The sequence below is a fragment of the Geospiza fortis genome, unplaced genomic scaffold (genome assembly GCF_000277835.1).
Source record: "Geospiza fortis unplaced genomic scaffold, GeoFor_1.0 scaffold1130, whole genome shotgun sequence".
Classification (NCBI taxonomy): Eukaryota; Metazoa; Chordata; class Aves; order Passeriformes; family Thraupidae; genus Geospiza; species Geospiza fortis.
The window spans coordinates 43,013-60,916 of NW_005054690.1; the positions used below are offsets into that span (position 1 = coordinate 43,013).

The 17,904-nt window shown below is 38.5% G+C and overlaps 1 protein-coding gene across 1 annotated transcript in view; it reads left to right on the plus strand.

Annotated features, from left to right (window-relative positions):
* The window catches only part of CRACR2A (calcium release activated channel regulator 2A), a 41,932-nt gene that overhangs the window by 6,283 nt on the left and 17,745 nt on the right, over nt 1-17,904 (plus strand). Inside the window, exons 3-8 of the mRNA XM_005430850.1 lie at nt 593-761; nt 2,263-2,409; nt 7,886-7,976; nt 10,511-10,606; nt 15,465-15,652; nt 16,919-16,990. Of these exons, the coding sequence (XP_005430907.1) occupies nt 593-761; nt 2,263-2,409; nt 7,886-7,976; nt 10,511-10,606; nt 15,465-15,652; nt 16,919-16,990 (763 nt within the window). The remainder of the gene's footprint in view (nt 1-592; nt 762-2,262; nt 2,410-7,885; nt 7,977-10,510; nt 10,607-15,464; nt 15,653-16,918; nt 16,991-17,904) is intronic.

A 17,904-nucleotide genomic window follows, 5' to 3' on the forward strand; every position in this document is an offset into this window, starting at 1 on the left:
GAAAAAAGACTTCTGGATGTACAAATAAATAAATAGCTGGCACATCTGGAATTTGATTGAATGTATCTGGTCTATGGCAAATGAGCGCAAATGAGCACAAATGTATTGCTTATTCATGTGACAATGTCACTTCTGCATCCTCACCATACAACTACTGTTAATAAGATGTAGCTTTCTGTATGCAATTTATATAGGAATTGAATGTGTGTCTGGTCATGCACTAAAAAGAATGTTAAATTTTATTTACTATATGTTTTATCAGTACTGATATTTTAGATTCCTAATCTATTTGAACCTATCAAGAAAGAAACCCACAACATTTATGAAGAGTTGTTACTGCAATTTGTGTCCTTTTATGTTTTTGCATGGAGATATGAAGTTTTTTATTGTTTGTGAATTTTGAGGTGGATGATTTACTGAAGGTTAGACATTAAACTGGGCCCAAAGCCAGCCATAGAACTCAGGGATCCTCTTAGCATGCCCCATCCTTTTGTTTATTTACCATAAAATTTGAGTTTTAGTATGTTTAGTATGACATCACTTCTTATAGTAATTTCTGAAAATGCTAATGTATGTAATTTCTAATTCTTAGGCCAATTTCTTTTGGAGCAGATTGCTTTGAAAAATGACATGGTGCAACCATCAGAAGGTGAAACAGCCTGCCCAGTTAGATACGAAGAGACCATGACTGGTGATGAGGATGAGGAATTCCAGTTCTCAAATCTGATGGATCGGCTTGGAGCTGCAAAGGTTTTGGATGAGTGAGTTCTCACAGCAATCATCAGTTGTATGACCTTTTATGATTCACCTCCGTGTTTGATTTTAATGGAATCTAAGATGAATGGCAAGAACAAAAGCTGCTCAAAAACACAGAGATTCATAAAAAAACTAATTTTCTTGCTGTCATGATAAAATGCTGTTTGACCAAATTTCTAAGAGTAGAACCATTGTACTCCAGGCACATGAAACGTGTTTTTCTGCCATGTGATCTGAACATAGATAATTACAAGCATGTAATCCACAGATGTCACTGATTTTCAATCAATGAATGTTGACTGCTATTTTTGGCAAGGGCTGCATTTAAAGTGCACCATAAGTAGGGAATTTTTCTCCACTTTTTCTGCTTTTTCTCCTCTTCCTGCCTAATTGCATATTCTCTGGTAATTCTACTTCTTCCAAGGCTAGGATGGATCCCTCTGAAACATGGAGCATAAAACCTGCTCAAAGAGCTTTTTGTGTGATGGCCTCACATTCATTGGTCAATCACAATGAATATTGTAGAACAGAAAAAAAAAAAACCTTGGGCAAAAATGGGAGAGAATCTAGACAAGTGGTACAAATATTTAAGAAATACATCTGTGATTCTTACTATGGAACAAAAGCACTCATCTGTCCTTGTCTTCTTGACTGCTTGTTCCAGGAAACAGTTCATTGTCAGCCATCCTGAAAGTCTTTCATTATGAAGAGATATTTATCACCCATTTTTTCTATCCTTACTCTCATTTTGTCCTTTAAATACAGCACTCTTTGCTGGCTACGTTCAGGATTGCAGTGCTCATGGAAGAAAGTGAGTCAGGTAGAAACAAAATGGTTCAGGAGAATATTGGCAAAGTATTAGAAACCCATTATCATTCACAATAGAGCTGTCAGTGTCTGCTGAACGGATTTGGAAACACAACATTATCTTGGTAAATCTTTAAATCAGAATTTCAAGATGTTTTGTTCTGCTTTTTGTAGCAGAATCGCCATGGAAGAAAAATGTATCGAAAATGAAAGAATGCGGTAGAAATGCAATTTGTTAACATAGCTATGTTACTTAGGAGTCTGAATCTCATTCATTTCTTATGAGGGAGGGATTTTGTTAGCTTTTCCGCTTCCCCCTCCCCTCTAGATCTGTGGGAACTTCTTTAATTCCAATAGAAGTGATGGCAGGGCATACTGTATCTCGTCTGTCTTCTTTCTTACCCATTCCTGTTTAGGTGGAGTGTCTGGCAAAGCACCCACTAAACAAGCAGTTCCTGTGCTATTCTGCAATCAGCAATGGCCAGATGTTGCAATGTATTTTTTTTAATAAATTCAATCTCCATAATTTCCCACCCCGTCATCCTTCTCAAATCTGGCGCAGTTTAGGTTGTTTTTAATAAGTTTTGTGTTCTGACTAGTGTTGCCCTGAAGCCTCCATCTACTAAGGGTGCTAAGGACATTTACTGCAGCCTGGGAAATGTTCTCTCTTAATGAATCCTTTATGATGTTTTCTTTCAGTGAGACTGATGTGAAGCAACTTTGGTTGCAGCTAAAAAAAGAAGAACCTCATTTACTTTCCAATTTTGAAGAGTTCCTGGTCAGAATTTTTTCCCAGCTCCAAGAAGCAGATAATGAGAAGAATGAGTTGGAATGTGCTCTAAAAAAGTTAGTACTTCTCTTTGTTAGACTGCTTGTGTAGTTTTACAGATATTTCACCTGCTATTTGAACTTCTGAAATAAACAAGGTATTTCAGCAGAGAACGAAGGACAAGACTTCACATAATGTAAAATTTCCTATAATGTGAAATTTTATCAAGCATTAAGACTATGGGTAGGACCATTCATATGGCAGAACTGAATTAAATTAGCTTTTCTCTTCTGGTTAAGATTTTACTGACTGAAATTCTTTTGCAGATACCTGTTATTGCATTGAAGTTTTAAGACAATATTGAGTGATTCCAATCTAGTTAATCAGTTTGATTCCAGAGGAAAGTCGTATTTAACAGTAAATCTGGTAAATTGTCTGTGTGCTTTGCAAGCATTGCGTGCAGAAAAGCTATAAACCTGGATTAACTGGCTAGAGACATAAGAGGTTTAAGATGTTAGAGCAGCACAAAGCACTGATACTAGTGAAAATGTAAGCTAACAAATATATATAAAACAAAGCTATGAAATACAATAAATAATGTATGTATGTTTTATATATAAAATGTATAAAATGCAAATATAAACAAATACATAAAATGCACATGCAGAAATATGTATAAGAACTAAAATTAATAGATCATTCTTTTGTATGTAGTTATCTAGAGGGAGAAAAGTTATAATGCTAAATCTTAACAAAATGCAGAATTATGGGCGTAGTTGAAGTTCCACTGTATTTTTATTTTGAAGTGTTACTTCTGAATTTCAGATTCTTATAGACTGAGCAATAAAGGCAAATATATTGTTGAAATTTTACTTCATTTGTTCAGCATTCTCCTGACTATGCTGAGAATGAGACAAGGCTTATGAAGAAGGAAAAAACCTAAAAATGTATGATCATTAAAGACAATTGGTTTATATTTGTAGTAGCATTTTCAGCTAAGTCTCTGTGTGTGGTTTTAGCCTTCAGGCAGCTGGAAACAGCATACAGAGAGTTTTCCTGTCTGTTTTAGACTAGAGATTGTAAACTACCATGTATGGTGAAAGGTTTGTTGTGTGAGGGTTTTTTGGGGTTTTGTGAGTGTTTTTTTGGGAGCTGAATGAATAAATGTGTCTCTTTAATAGCTCTGATCAGTGCAGAGGTGTACAGAGAGTACATTAGCATTATCTTTTCTGGCTGATGTGAAATGTCTACCTTGAAAGTGTGTTGAATTTTTATGCCTTTGTAGTAGACACATGTTTTAGCTAATTTCTTCTTTTTGTTGCTCCTGATAACACTGCTGATTTCAGCACGTTGATTGTTGTTTTGTTTGTAGTCAATTGCTGGAAGGAATCAGAGTAGTAAGGTTGTAACAGTGGGGATGAATAACCTGTTTCTTTTAACCTATGTATGAATCACAACAAAGCTCAAGACAGCATCATATAGGGGAGAAGATTAATTTTTTTTAATACCCACATACTTACTAGTACTAAGATGCATGTATCTGAGAGACTCGCCAGGATTTACTGTGGGGTCACAGAAGAGAAGGGATGCTGGGTGTTGAGGACCTATAATGTCTACTGGGTTGTTCTTGATTGGTGACAATAATACTCTTTGGAAATTGAATATGAATTTGATCTTTCATCTTTTCTTCTGGAGTCTTTCCTTCCTGACTCACCTCTGTGAGTCATTAGGCAATAAGGCAGTCTACTCTCTGCCTTTTGTCTCATTTCCTGGGTGTAGGCTGTGCTTTTGTCTTCAATTGTTCCTTTTTCTTCTATCCTGGATGTCCTCAGAAGTTTCATGTGCGTGTGCTGGGATCTTTATGCCATAAAAATCTATGCTCTTCACCTGTGATGTTCTTCTCTACATTTTTTATGTGCTTTCTTCTGCACCTTTCACATGTGCATATTTTCATCTTGAACCTGAGTCCCATGGTTTGAGACACCCTGGTGTTTCATCCTGCTCATGTTCAATAGATCCGGTGGGTTGCTGCTATTCCTGTTTGTAGGTCCGGGCAGCAGTGAGGATGAGCATATATTCTCAATACACAAACATGCAAATACAGCACACCTGGGAGACTGTGCAGGTTAATACTGATGTAACTAGAGAGAGAGAGAAAAAAAACCCAAAACCAAACGGGTTTTAAATCTAAACCAAATGTGATTTTGTGGGTACAATATTTGTTTGCCAGGGGAGGTTAGTTCTCCTTGATTTTTGGTGTTTGTGTTTCATTTTAAGGGCTAGTTTGAAATTAGATGGCTTCTTAAACATAGCAGTAGTGTTTTTTAAAATAATAGGGTGATGTGTTGAGTACCAAAAAAAGCAGAGATGAACGTTAGGAAGAGAAAATAAAATCATTCTTGGGTGATGGGCAATTACAATTTCAGAGAAAGCCCATGGGGGCATTGCAGAGAGCTTCCCAAAATCAGCCAAAAGGGCCCAGTAAACTGCTGGGCACTACCAGGGAGGGTACTTGGCATGTGGAAAAGCATGTTTTTGCCACTGCATGGACTCTTAGGGCACCCATATCCTGAGCACACTGTGGGAAGTTCTGGTCTCTGCAACAAAGGAAGAATGTAGTTGGATGAGGAAAAGTGCAGGGAATGGCTGGTTAAAGGTTAAAGGAATAGAGCAGCTATTCTGAGAGAGCTATTTTTAAAAGGTCGTATCTCTTGAATGAGGAGGCAAAGGCTGGAGTGGAATATGACAGACCTTGTTATTCTTCAAATCCCTGGCAGTAGAACCAAGAGGCTTTTAATAAGACTGATAGGAAGTAAGCCTAAAAGAGATGAGAAAGACCTTTTTCTCCTAATAGCAGATAAAATCTTCAACTGCCATTAGCTCTGTCTGCTGCTGTGCTTTTGTATTTGAAGGACAAACCTAATAAAAATGTAGACTCTGTTTCAAACAAGAGTTCTAAACAGGCAAGATAAACGAAAGGGTAAAGATGAAGGGAAAGATGAACTGACTTCTCACTTAGCATGGGATAGTGTCAGAATCCATCTTTGTGGAAGATGAGGAGAATCAGCATCTCAGGAGATTAGTTCACACTGTGCACAAATCACTGTATTTTTTTAAGGAGAAAGAACCATTATGACAAACTGCACAGACAGCAGTTATGAAATCAAAACAATTCACATTGCAGCTACATGAATGGGCAGAAATCAAACCCTTGTAAGTGCGTTGATCCTGAACCTATCGTCTGAACTTAGTGAACTCACGTTACATTTCATCTGCTTTCATCTGTATCTGTTTATTCCACAGTGTTACTGAAAGGAGAGACTAAATTATCAAATATGGCTGAAATTATAAAAGTATGTGTTAAGTAAAACTTGAAGGGGTCATCTAAGGGAATAGAAAAACATGTTGTATTTTTCACATAAAAATGATATATCCTTATCAATTCAGTTTTTTTCTTCTGAATATATGTGGGAAATATTTGCCAGCTAATTTTTTTTTCTACTGCTTGTTAGTTATTTTACTTATAATTGTTAGACTTTTGATTATGAAGGGGTATTATTTTCCCCTTCTGTTTAATTTGATCAGAGCTAAGAATGGAAATCCATGAATGGAATGCTTGCAGGGTATTCAGCCTGCAGAAATGGTGTGTGCTTATGTGCCAGAGCAACTGAAAAGATTCCTACACTCAGTAGTGCTTTCAGGATGTGGTCTTCATGGTGCTACCATATCCTTTGCTTCCAAACACAGTGGAGGGAAAAAAAATACCTAAATCAGCAAGCTAAAGCACAGGACTAAAGTTATTCTCCCTGTCATACAGGAGCCCAGGAAATCTTTATGATTCCCATGGAAACACTGACTGTTGTTCAGTGTGTTCTGCCTCTGCAAAGTTACAGGGCTTTTCAGTAGTCAGTCTAGTGCTGGTCAAAGTGACATTTTACTGCATGAATACAGTAGGTGTATGGTCCTAGCATCTCTACCATGCCTTTCTAAGTAGTTGTTATTTCTCTAGGAATTTTTGTAATTTGCTTCCATTGATGAGTGCTAGTTTAAGAAATTAGCATTTTCTTAGTTTCAAGAAAATAATTTGAGATCAGAACATGACACATTTTTACAGTATAAGGGGACTAAAGCAGCTAAAGGGCTTCTGGATTTTCTGGCACTCTATTAGAAATGTTGCAGTCACATGGCAAAGGCCCTTTTGGGGCCTGGTTTTCTCACCTAGTCAGAGTTTATGAAAGTCTAAGTGGCAGCCATTGTTTTCCTCCAATTCTTGTAGCTTGACAGTTGTGTATTGCTTCTGTAAATCCTGGGAAAATGTCTCTCATTTTTTTACCTGTGACTGAAAAAGCAAGCTGGCAGTGTCAGGTGTTCTGCTGTTGAAAGGGGGAAAGACAGACTTGTTTCTGGTTTTTACTCATTCTTCTTAGATTAGGTAAAGTTTTTTAATTTTCTTTAAAATTTACTTTGTTTTAAATTAGAAGAGAACCAGGCCTTCAATAAGGGAAAACATAGAATATGTACCACATTGGGTTAAAAAAAAAAAAAAAAGTAGATACAAAATAAATACTGGTTTTTTTTCTACTGCATGTTCCTTGTCTTGCTCTTGGTGATGTCAATGCCCTTGAAGATTCTGTACTTTATTTGTGACAGATGCATTATGCAGATTGCTCAAGGAACAGCTATGGCAGGAAGAATATGAGGCAATATACAGTACTGTCAGATAAAGTTCCTAATAATCACTATAAAAAGTTATTCTAGGATGTCCCCTGAGTTTGATACAAAGATATTTTTGCTTTTCAGTCCAGATTAATGAGCACAGAATAGAATAGTAGCAGAACAAAGCAGGTATCTTGTTCCCTGTCAACAGTTAAATTTTTTCTGTCCAAGCTAAACATTGTAATCCTTCATGGATCAAACTGCAGTGATGTTAATTGCAATATTCCACTGGGAAAAAAGTGAACTTTGTAGGTTCTTCTTTTTTCTTCCTACAGTTGCATACACTTGTGCACAGTGTATTTGTTTCTGTTCCTCATCTGGCCTTTTCAAATTTGTTTCAGCAGAGCAGTTAGAGAGGCAGTAAGGCTGCTTTCAAGAAGGTCTTTCGAGAATTCCGTTCTAGCTAATGTGTCTTAGATAGAAATACGTCATTCAGTACCCTTGAATGGGCAACGGTGCTGTCTAGGAGTAAAAAAAGGGAAGTTGCCATGAAAATAGTTTTAACTGTCAAATTTAGGTTCTGATATCTTGGTATTGTCATTAGGAAACTCTCTTCCTTTTACCCAAGATCTAGTAGTCATTAAAATTGCACAATGAACAGCTGCTTTATATGGAAACATCAGCTTTATATTAGCTTTTGAGCTACTGAAGCTTTACTTCCATGAGAAAAAAAAAAATCTGTGAGCATTGCTGCACAAAAATTTCTATTTCCTTGGCACCAGAGCATTCTTTGGAGTCTTGTGTAAAGGCAGAGATGTGGAGCTTAGCTGGTAATGTGGGCCATGACTTGAAGTAATGCTGCAAAGACCCACTCAGTGTATTTTTATCTCTTATTAGGAAAATTGCTGCTTATGATGAAGAAATTCAACATCTCTATGAGGAAATGGAACAGCAAATCAAAAAGGAGAAAGAACAGTTTCTCTTGAAAGTGAGTGTCTCTGTTATAGTGGCTATGGATTCTGCTCCCCCTTTCAGTGGTTTTAAACTCATTCTGGGTGTGAAATTAAAGCCCACAAAATGTATTTCACAACAGAGGAAGAAAAAACATTTTTTACCTCACAGCTACTTTTGTGCTGCAGCTTCAAACTAAGTGACTTGTTGGATGAAGGAGCTGTGATGCCCTGTGCTCAGTGGCTGGCATACAGCACAGCTGGCATTCTTTTGAAAGTCACTTGAACTACAAATATTGTATTGTTGGTGCTACTTTAGGTCCAGCTTCTGGTCACAATCAGGAAAAACACTCTGTGAGGTTGTTCAGAGCAGCACCAATTCTGTTGAATTCTGCTGTCTCTGATTTTTGGGAGAAGATAACAATAAGAGATTAATCAAGTGATGGTAATTTGTGGAACAACAACAGGTTATTTACAAAATAAACACAGGGCAGAATCTTTGGTCACTGCCATGGTGCTTCCAAAACACCTGAAGATAAATTCCCTTTTCTTGGGAAGTTGTCTTTAAATCTCTTCTACTGTATCTGTAGTCTTTTCTTTGGATTTTTCTTTCCTGCTTTTTCTTGCAAAATTAGGAAACTAACAAGGACTCCCAGCATGCTCCAGGAAAGAGTCACCTTGGAATCTTCTAGGTGGGAAGGTGACCCCTTACTTCCTAGCTGTATCAGGATGCTCAGGAACATGGCCAATTACTTTTTGAGTATTAAAATATTGGAGGTTCCACGGCTGCTCTGGATGCCCTGGGACAGTCAGTCATGAGCTATTGGCTCATCCCTTTTTGTTTTTCTTGGCATCAGTCATTTAAATGAAACAAATACATGGTTTCAGCAATACGTGATAGAAATAGTGGCCAAAATAGTGATTATTGCCTCCATTCTCAATCAAGTATGTGTAAATATATCTAGACAATATAATCAAATATATCTCAAGCTTCCTTTTGTGATGCAAATATATCAAGTATTTTTTGTTCCCTGGCAACCAAAATAAAATAAAAGAAAAAGAAAGAGAAAAAGAAAAAAAAAGTGCCTTATCAGCTGTCTAAGGAATCATTCCTTTCACTTGCCTTACTGGGTAGTGAACCTGACTCAAATTTTCAAGTTTTTTTCCCATTCCAAGCTGAGAGCAGTTTTTAGTGGTGGATGAGATGAAACCTTTAAATAAAGTTTGTATGCCAGCTGAAGGATAAAAAGTGCTTGCAACTTTGCCTGACAGCACTTTTGTGGAACAAATAGTTTATGTGCTCTTAATAGTCCACAACTGAAGTGGTACTGAAAAGCCCCAAACAACAAAGACTTTTCCGTAAGCAATGATTGTTGGATCTCCTAATTAGTTATATATTTGAGGTTAAGCCATTTCTTTCAGGCTTTTTCATGAGAGCTTCCCACTCAAGCTATTTACAGTTTAGTCAGCAGTCACACTAAGGGCTGCCAGACACTCATGAAGTATTGTTTCTTTGCATGACTAATTTGAGATCTGGGGAGATCTGACTGTTAAATTCTTTCTCTGATGCAAAGTCTTACAAAGACTTTTCAGCCTGGGGAGATGCATTGATGCCATATAAAGGGGAAATTATTGTGGCTTGAATGAAGAGCAGCTATTGAAGAATACATTTAAAGAAATTGGTAAGATGCAAATAAGTACAAATTGTAGCTATTTACAATACTTAATACCCTGCTGACTGAATGTTACACAAAAGGGGCAGTTAGTCTGTTTTTTCACTTGCATATATATTCTTCTCCAGAAAGAACCAGTTATCATGCATTTCTTTACCCCATTACACGTACTGCTTAAGGGAAAACACTTGTAAGAACGACTGCTGCCATGAGGGAATTTTTATTTTTGTTTAGAGGCATTTTCCTGGGGACCTTAGAGAGTAGGAGCCTGTTTTTGGAGAAACGGGACAGATTCTCAGCTGATACAAACTGCTGGAACCTGATTTTACTCAGGAGAGGGCTGACAATTTTTCTCAGCTGAGGAGTGTCAGGAGTAATCCGAAATGTGACTGGGAGTTCCCTGTGACTGCAGGATACTTAGATAGTGGACAGGTTAATATAATTGCTAAGTGAAAGACAGAGCTTGAAGCCCCAGCTGCTTGTTTATACCAGTGGAACGAACATCTGTGAAAAATTGTTGTTAGTCATGGATTTGAAGCGTGGAGTTTCTGTTTCTTTCACATCAGCCTGAGTTGCTGTGGCTGGAAATAAGAGGATACATTCTGGCTGCACTGATCTAGACTGGCTCAGCTCCTCAGCCTCCTGCCTGAGATGTTTGCCTCCACTTTCTAGACTCAATACCTACTCATGTGCAATCAGCACATTCTGTACGAACCACAGCCATGGAAGCTGCTGGACTACAGCAGTTTAGAGATTCATGAGTGATGCCATCTCTAAACTGAGTGCTACCTGCATCTTGTGATATTCACTGTGGAAAGCTTAATCCCTGACTCGTTATTTCTCCTGCTGTGATGCAATTGTGCTATTCTGTTAATCCATCTCCTCTTGGAATTTTGCAGGACACAGAGAGGTTTCAGTCCCAAAGTCAAGAGCTGGAGCGCAAGCTGCTGTCAAAAGAACAAGAACTGGAACAGCTGGTTCAAAAACAGAAAAGGGTACTAACTGATATCCTTTGGAGTTAAGAAATAGATGGCTCTTATTTGCTCTCATATGATTTTCTTTAGGTACTATTTTGGGTTCCAAAACTGCAAGTTGGTGTGATGTGGTTGTGCCGAATTGTGACCCTCTGTTGTTTCTGCGTTGTGTGCTTAGGAAAAATGTTAACCTCTATTTCTAAAGTAGTTTTCCTTTTGTGTCATGTGCTTAGGAAAAATGTTAACCTCTATTTCTAAAGTAGTTTTCCTTTTATGTGGTAAAATGGAGAATAAAATAATGCTTTGCATATTCTCCCCAGGTACTAAGTTAATTTTTATGAAAATGTAGCATAATTCCACTGCCCTCAGTCTTCTAGGAACTGGCTTAACACACAGTTTAAGAGCAGAGAACAATGATTTGGCTCCTCTGGTGCACACCTCTGCTCAAACCCTGTACCAGCCACTCATTTACTTGTTTTGGACTGATTCAGCACTATGAACTCAAAATGCTCCCTCCTGAACAACTTGCTCCTGATATATCTCTGTGATAACAGTTTTATAGCAGTGCATGTTTCCCTTGCATTGGTAACAGCTTGTCAAGTTCCCATAATAAAACCTGAGGTGTTTTGCTTCTAAAATGCATGGCCTGCTTGGGGGAGCAGAGAACTTGCTGTAAAGTGGCTCCAAGGTCATTGCAGTAAAGACTAGCAATAGAGAAAGGAGGTAGCACTGGAATTTTAAGGGCTGAAATGGAGTGCTGTAAACACCGTTCCTCTGTAGAATATGAATTTGTGGACAAAAAGAAGAAAGTTTTTCACAATGAGAGCCATCAGCCATTGCAATAAACTTTCTGGGGAAGTGGTGGATTCCCCAACATTGGACACTAAAGATTTAGCTGGGCAGGATGCTGGGTCATCTTGGCTAAACTGTATTTTTGCTAAAAAAGGTTGGAACAGATGAACCTTGAGTTACCCTTCCAACCCGGTACTCTGTTATTCTGTGAAGTTTAGCTGATAAGAATGCAGGACTGAACTAAAAGTCTATTCCACAGTTGAAATCAACTGCCTGATGTTAATTACCTTTGTCCAGTACCACTGTGAATCAGAATATATGTGGTTTTATGCAGGCTCTTTACCACATTGCAGCACTATAATGGGATAATCTATACTTTGAAGATATCTATGGGGGCATACAGATTAGGCATTTTTAATCTGAAACTAACTGAGAAAGTATAAGAAATTACTTTTTCTAATTTTCTAATGAATATGTTTAATATTTTCCTTTGTTTGTTTGTTTTTGCTTTAAAGCTCTGTTTAAACTTGATTGTCAACCAGTAATTCTCTAAAAAATTTTTTTCGAGTATGTGTTTTCTAAATTTGGTATAAAATCCACAGAAGCTATTCAAAGGCTTGCACTCAATTTTAAGCCTGGTATAATCAATCAATATAGGGAACAATACCAGGAAGTCTTATCTTATTATTGTTGTCTACACTACCATTGTCTAATACTGCCTATCTTGGAGAACATAAAACAATGTCTGTGCTATTTTTATTAGTATTGGCTTTTTATCTGATTTTATGTTTCCATTTCTATTTACTGCATTGCTTATTATGAATAATATTGCCATGTTTCTTTTTTTTTATTTGTAATTTCTAGTATTTATTATTTCCCCTCTCCATTATGAATTTGCATGAATCACAGCAAGGGTGCTTTTGAAAGACAGGCTCTTCATACACCATAAAGATGAAACAATCCCATTTTGGTTTTATGGAAAGGAAGCTGTGTTGGACGAATGGAATTCACTAATTTCTAATGCTGAGATGACATGATTTCATTCAGATGATTGATGACAACTGAAACTTCTGTCATTCAACCAGCTGATTGGCCCATTGTTAATCTGATATGCAATATTTCATGGGGTTTTTTTCTGGTATACCAACCTAGCCTATTTATTTGAGTGCTTTACTCAGTGTAGTTAGAGGCACTGTTTTCTACATATATTTTTCTGATTTCTAATCATCCTCTCGGAAAGTGACTCTCATCTTTACCCAGATCTGTTTTTATAGTACCATGTCCCCACTCATTTTCTGGTATTGCTTTTCATTCACTGAGATACCCATGTGTGGTGTCTAATGTTTGCCTTATCCAGAGATGTCTTTCACTTTTGCCTCCTCCTCTGGCATGGAAATATACTTTGATAATTAAATCTCTTCTTGCAGACAGTGAAGGTAGCTTAATTTAGTTACGACTTCTATACTTGGTTGTATAAGAGAACCTCTTGGCTCGCAAGGGAGCAACACAAATGCTTTTTTCCAAACTTCATTAATAAGTCTCTTTTTTGTTTTTAAATTTGAAATACAGTGTAGTTGTTTTTGTGTTGGGAATCATTAACAAAAATATGAAAGGGAGCTTTCGAACCAGATGACCTCTGTGTTGTTTCCTCTGACATAGCCAGAGGGATTTTCCCTTATGAGGGTTGTCTGGCTGGCATGTTCCTCAAGGGATGTCAGTTGGAACATCTCAGGAGGAGGCAATGGGGACAGAGGATATCCAGCATAACCTCTAGGACACAGACTCTTGTGTGAGAGAAGAAAGCAGGTGTGGACCAGGTGAAATGCAGGGGAGTTACTGGACTTCTCACATAAAATGCTGGGTTCTGTGCTGATGGCAGCCACTGAAGAGCAGGATCTTGGAATTGGGAATGAGATACATGAAAACATGGATCAGTAGCACTCAAGTGCTTATAATTGCCTTATGGCACGGTATAAATTTTGCATCTTTCACATGCTACTGAAATAAATACGGAGAAAAAAAGAATATAAATACTACAGAAAGGATGAAATACTACAGAAAGGATGCTGAACTAAGAACAAGGGATTGCATGGAGGGTGCTCAATGTGTGTGTCTTTTGGGGACACCAATAAATGTCTTCAGCAACAGCTCATTTGCATTTGATAATCCCAGATCTTTATTCAACTTAAACTTGACTTTCCTCTCATCTTTGTCAAAAAAAAAGAGAATGTGCACCATCAACTACCGTGTCTGTGCTTGACCTGTGGAATGGGTTCATTCTCTCTGCTACTTAGATTTTCTTAAACATGTCTGTGGGCTGTGAATCTTTTCCCCAGCAGTTTCCATCTACCAGATGAACATAGAAGCCAATTTGCAGCTCCAATAAGCAGCTAGAAGCTATAGGATCTATGCCCTTCTACCACCTGCTGAGCATTCCCCTAGTGAGTTATTTCTCTGTATTGTGAGCTGTTCAGATGAGGGCTTTAAAAGTAATGTTTGGCATTTCTCAAAGGATTGTACCCTCAAAGGGTAAAGTGGAAGAAGGCAGCTTTATACTGCTGTGAAACAATCCTTTCTCCTATTGTTGTGTTCTGGGTTTTACACATTATATTGTCGTTCTTCTGATAAGACTGAGCACCAGGATTTATAGCAAGTATTTCTAACATCAGTATAGATGACTCTGGGAGCTGGTGTTGGCTACCATTGCAGTTACATTTTCAGAACAGTCTCTGTATAAGTTTTCAGATGGCCATACTGTTCTCTAAGTGAGGTTTTTGTCTGCAGCTTTTTGCTCCTTAGATTTTTTGAAAGTTCATCTTTGTATGGTCAGTTTTGCTTCTCCCAAAGCCACTCATCTGGATGAATCTCAAGTACCTGAAGCAGCTGATCTTTTGCTTATAATGGTTAACTTCATTCTGTTGATGAGCAGAAGCAATATTCAGGAACTGATGTAATCTATTCATGTAAGCCAACCTTGTTCAGCAGTAATCTAATGCCCAGCCAGTGTTCCATGGGAAATGTGAGCCTGCTGAGGCTACAGTTCAGCAAGTGCATTAAGCTGCTGCTGCTGTTGCTGCTGCTGCTAAGTGCTCCCACTCTACATGTGTTCCTGACTTCTCACAGTCCAGGCTAGAAAGTATTTTCTGTGCTTATTTTTAACCTGGAGCACGTTCAAAACCAAGACTACAACAACAGCAGTGTTCTAGGGTAGGAACTGACTGGGAGAGCTGGGTGAGGACAGGTTTTGGTTGGGTGAGCTCTGCTTGTTGGGATGGGCAAAATGAGAGTTCAAACATTGTTATGTCTCAGATCCGGAAGATGGAAATGGTATTGTAATGCTCCAAGTATGTTTTACAGTCCTTAAAATGAATACAGAAAGAAGAAAAAGAAACCCAAAACAAAATAAAACTTTTCTATTTTAAGGTCAGCAATGCTTTCCCTAATATAAAGTTTTGCTCTGTTGTCTGAATTTGCTCAGCTAGCCAGGGAGAAGCAGTAGAACTTCTTTATGTACCAGAAGCCACTACTGTCTATTGTTGTTTGTTTTACAGGGAGGTTGTATCTTTCCTTTGATGTACATCGGAGAGGGAATATAAAACTGAATAAAAAGGCTCTAATTCACACTTCTTGGCAGATCTGTCTGAGGTGCCAAAAAGGTCACTGCTTGTTCATATTGCTGGGGATGGGAAAGTTTATCGGATATCAGATTTAAATCTAACAGTTTTTAGCTAGAACTCTGAATCACTCTGTGTAGGCCTGGTCTTTATGGAAAATGGTCTAAAATAGCAGTTGTGAATATCAGCTTAATGCTGCTATTCTGCTCTGTAGCACCTTTTTTATGGTTTGTACTGGTGTATTCTTGAGCTGGATAAAATTCAGTCATAGAATGGAATGGCTTTGTTTTTGTGTAACATAATTATGTCTGTACAAAGAGCAGTGGAAAAGCACCATATGTATTTTATTCATTTTTTGGCTTTGATAGAAATAGTTCCCTGCTCAGCTGACCTCTAAGACCCAAACTGAAATCCTCAAAACCAAGATGCCTCAATCAGCTGTAATGCTTTCTGTTCTCTTTTCTTCCACCCAGTTAGAGCATCAGTGTACACAACTCCTCAGTGGCAAAGAAGAAACCAAAGTAGAGAACACCAAGCTGAAGCTGACTAACCAGGAGCTGCTGAGAGAGCTGGAGAGAACATCCCGTGAGCTAAGCCTTGCTCAACAACAGCTACAGGTGCTTCAGGAGGAGGCATCAAGGCTCCATGAGGAGAAGGAAATGTAAGTGTCCAGCTGCAGCCGTTCTTGTGCACTTGCTTGGTGTGCCAGTAAGCCCCCTCAGGGTACCCAGTGCTGTCAAAAGCAGAAACCACTTGCAAAGCTGAGTGCAGTTCTAGCTGCTTACCCCAAGTAATTCAGCATGTTTTCTGTAGCATATCTGGCTTCTATGGAATCTTTTGCTAATTTTGTATTCAAAATGTCAGTGTTCTCCCCACTGCCATTGGTTGAGGATATATGGAATTAAAAATTGAATTAAAAATCCATGTAGTGTCTTAGTTTTGAGATACCAATGGGATTCCTTATGGAAATGCCTTACAGTTGTAGCACATGATGCTTCATCCTACTCAAAGCTGAGTCTATCTGAAACTGCTTCTCAGAATGCACTCTGACTGAGATACCTAGGATCTTCTTTTTTCTTTTTTTAAAAAGTAAGCCTAGTAAGGACAGCAAGATAAAATTTAGCTTATCCCAATTCCCACAACACTTTGTGGCAATTCAGAACCATAATTTTGGGGTTTCCAGTTCAAATGTTGAAGGTTTCAGATTCTGACTCCAAATCACAAAAAAAAAAAAAAAAAATTAGAAGAAATGTTTACAGTTCATATTTTGAGGGATAAAAATGACTTGTGACAGTTCAAGCTACCTGTCTTGCTCCAGCCTTCTGCACAAAGCAGAAGAATCACTGCCCTGAGGCTGTAATTGGCAGAAAAGTTCACTCAAGTCTATTTTAAAGAAAATGCTCAGGGATCTGTAGAAGCCTCTCATTGCCAATGGAGGGCACATGAATGACAGAATCAAAGTAAATGGTGTTAAAATGGCTGCATAAGTGTCAAGAATTGGAAAGAAATTGTAGGGATTGTAGATGTGAGAGCCTGACATATGGTTCCTGCAGCAGGATAAGCTCTAATTTTGGATGAAATGTCACCTGTTTTTTAGTGGCTATAACTGAGAAGTATTTTAGCAGTGTATCTGTTCTGAATGCTCCAAGTGCCAGTATCAACATATATTAAACTCTCTGGATGAAGAAAGTAAAAAGCAATATTTTTTGAAGAAAGAACCTCTACTCCTTCCTCTGCTAACTCGTATTGCTGTGCTACTCTGGGCCTTATACTGAATAAACTTCTTTAAAATATTAATCATTCATACAGAACAGAATTTACAAGTATTGAAGAAGCTGAGATCTCAAATGTAGATACCCCTAGGGGAAAGCATTTTAGCAGTGTTCTTAGCATGGATAGAACAATTTTTTCTTTTTTTTTTTTGCAGGGAGGTGTACCGGGTGACAGAAACCTTACAGAGAGAGAAGTCAGGTCTTTTGAAGCAGCTAGATTTTTTAAGGTAATGTTGATCTTCCAAAAACTCTTATATAATTCTAAAGAGGTCCATTAAAGGATGAAATTATGTTGGGATATGTAGTGCGTGTAGGTGTCAAGGTGTTGACAGTGGGGTGCCACAGGGCAGCCTCTGTGCCAGAGAGAAGCCAGGGCTACCCTGTGACAATGGACACAGCATAGGGCACAGTGGAGCCCCACAGCCCCCATGTGCTTCTGGGAAAGCCTCAGTAAGAAAGGGTGGAAAACAATGCAGCAGTTGGGAGAGAAGAGAGAAAAAAATGTGTGAGAAAGCCCTTCAGACACCAAGGTCAGTGAAGGAGGGGGTAGAAGGTTCTCCAGGCACCGCTGGAGCAGAGTTGCTTGCATCCTGTGCAGACTCCACAAAAGAGCAGGCTTCTGGCAGGAGCTTGGTCCATGGAGAGGAGCCCATGCAGGGGCTGGTTTTCTGGCAGGAATTGTGGCCCATGGAGGACCCATGCTGGAGCAGTCCATTCCTGAAGGATTATTCTCCGTGGAAGGGATCTGTGCTGGAGCTGTGAAGGACTATAACCTGTGTTAGGGAACTCACTCTCACTCACTGGAGTGAGAAAACTGTGAGGAGGAGGGAGCCGCAGAGAGAAGCTGTTATGGACTAACCACAAGCCCCACTATTCTCCATCCCCTTGTGCCACTCAGGATTGGTTAGGGAGATAGAAGAGCTGAAGGTGTAGGAGTGAAGTTGAGCCTGAGAAGTAAGGGGATTGTGGAGAAGGTGATTTTAGTTTTTTCTCTATTTCTCATCATCCTACAGTTGAATCTGTTTCGTATGTAACAGGTAGCTGGTAAATAACCTTCTTGTTTTTATCTTGGCCCACAAGTTTTTCCATGTTATTATCTTCCCTTGTGGTGTTGAGGAAGGAGAGAGAGTGGCTGGGTTTA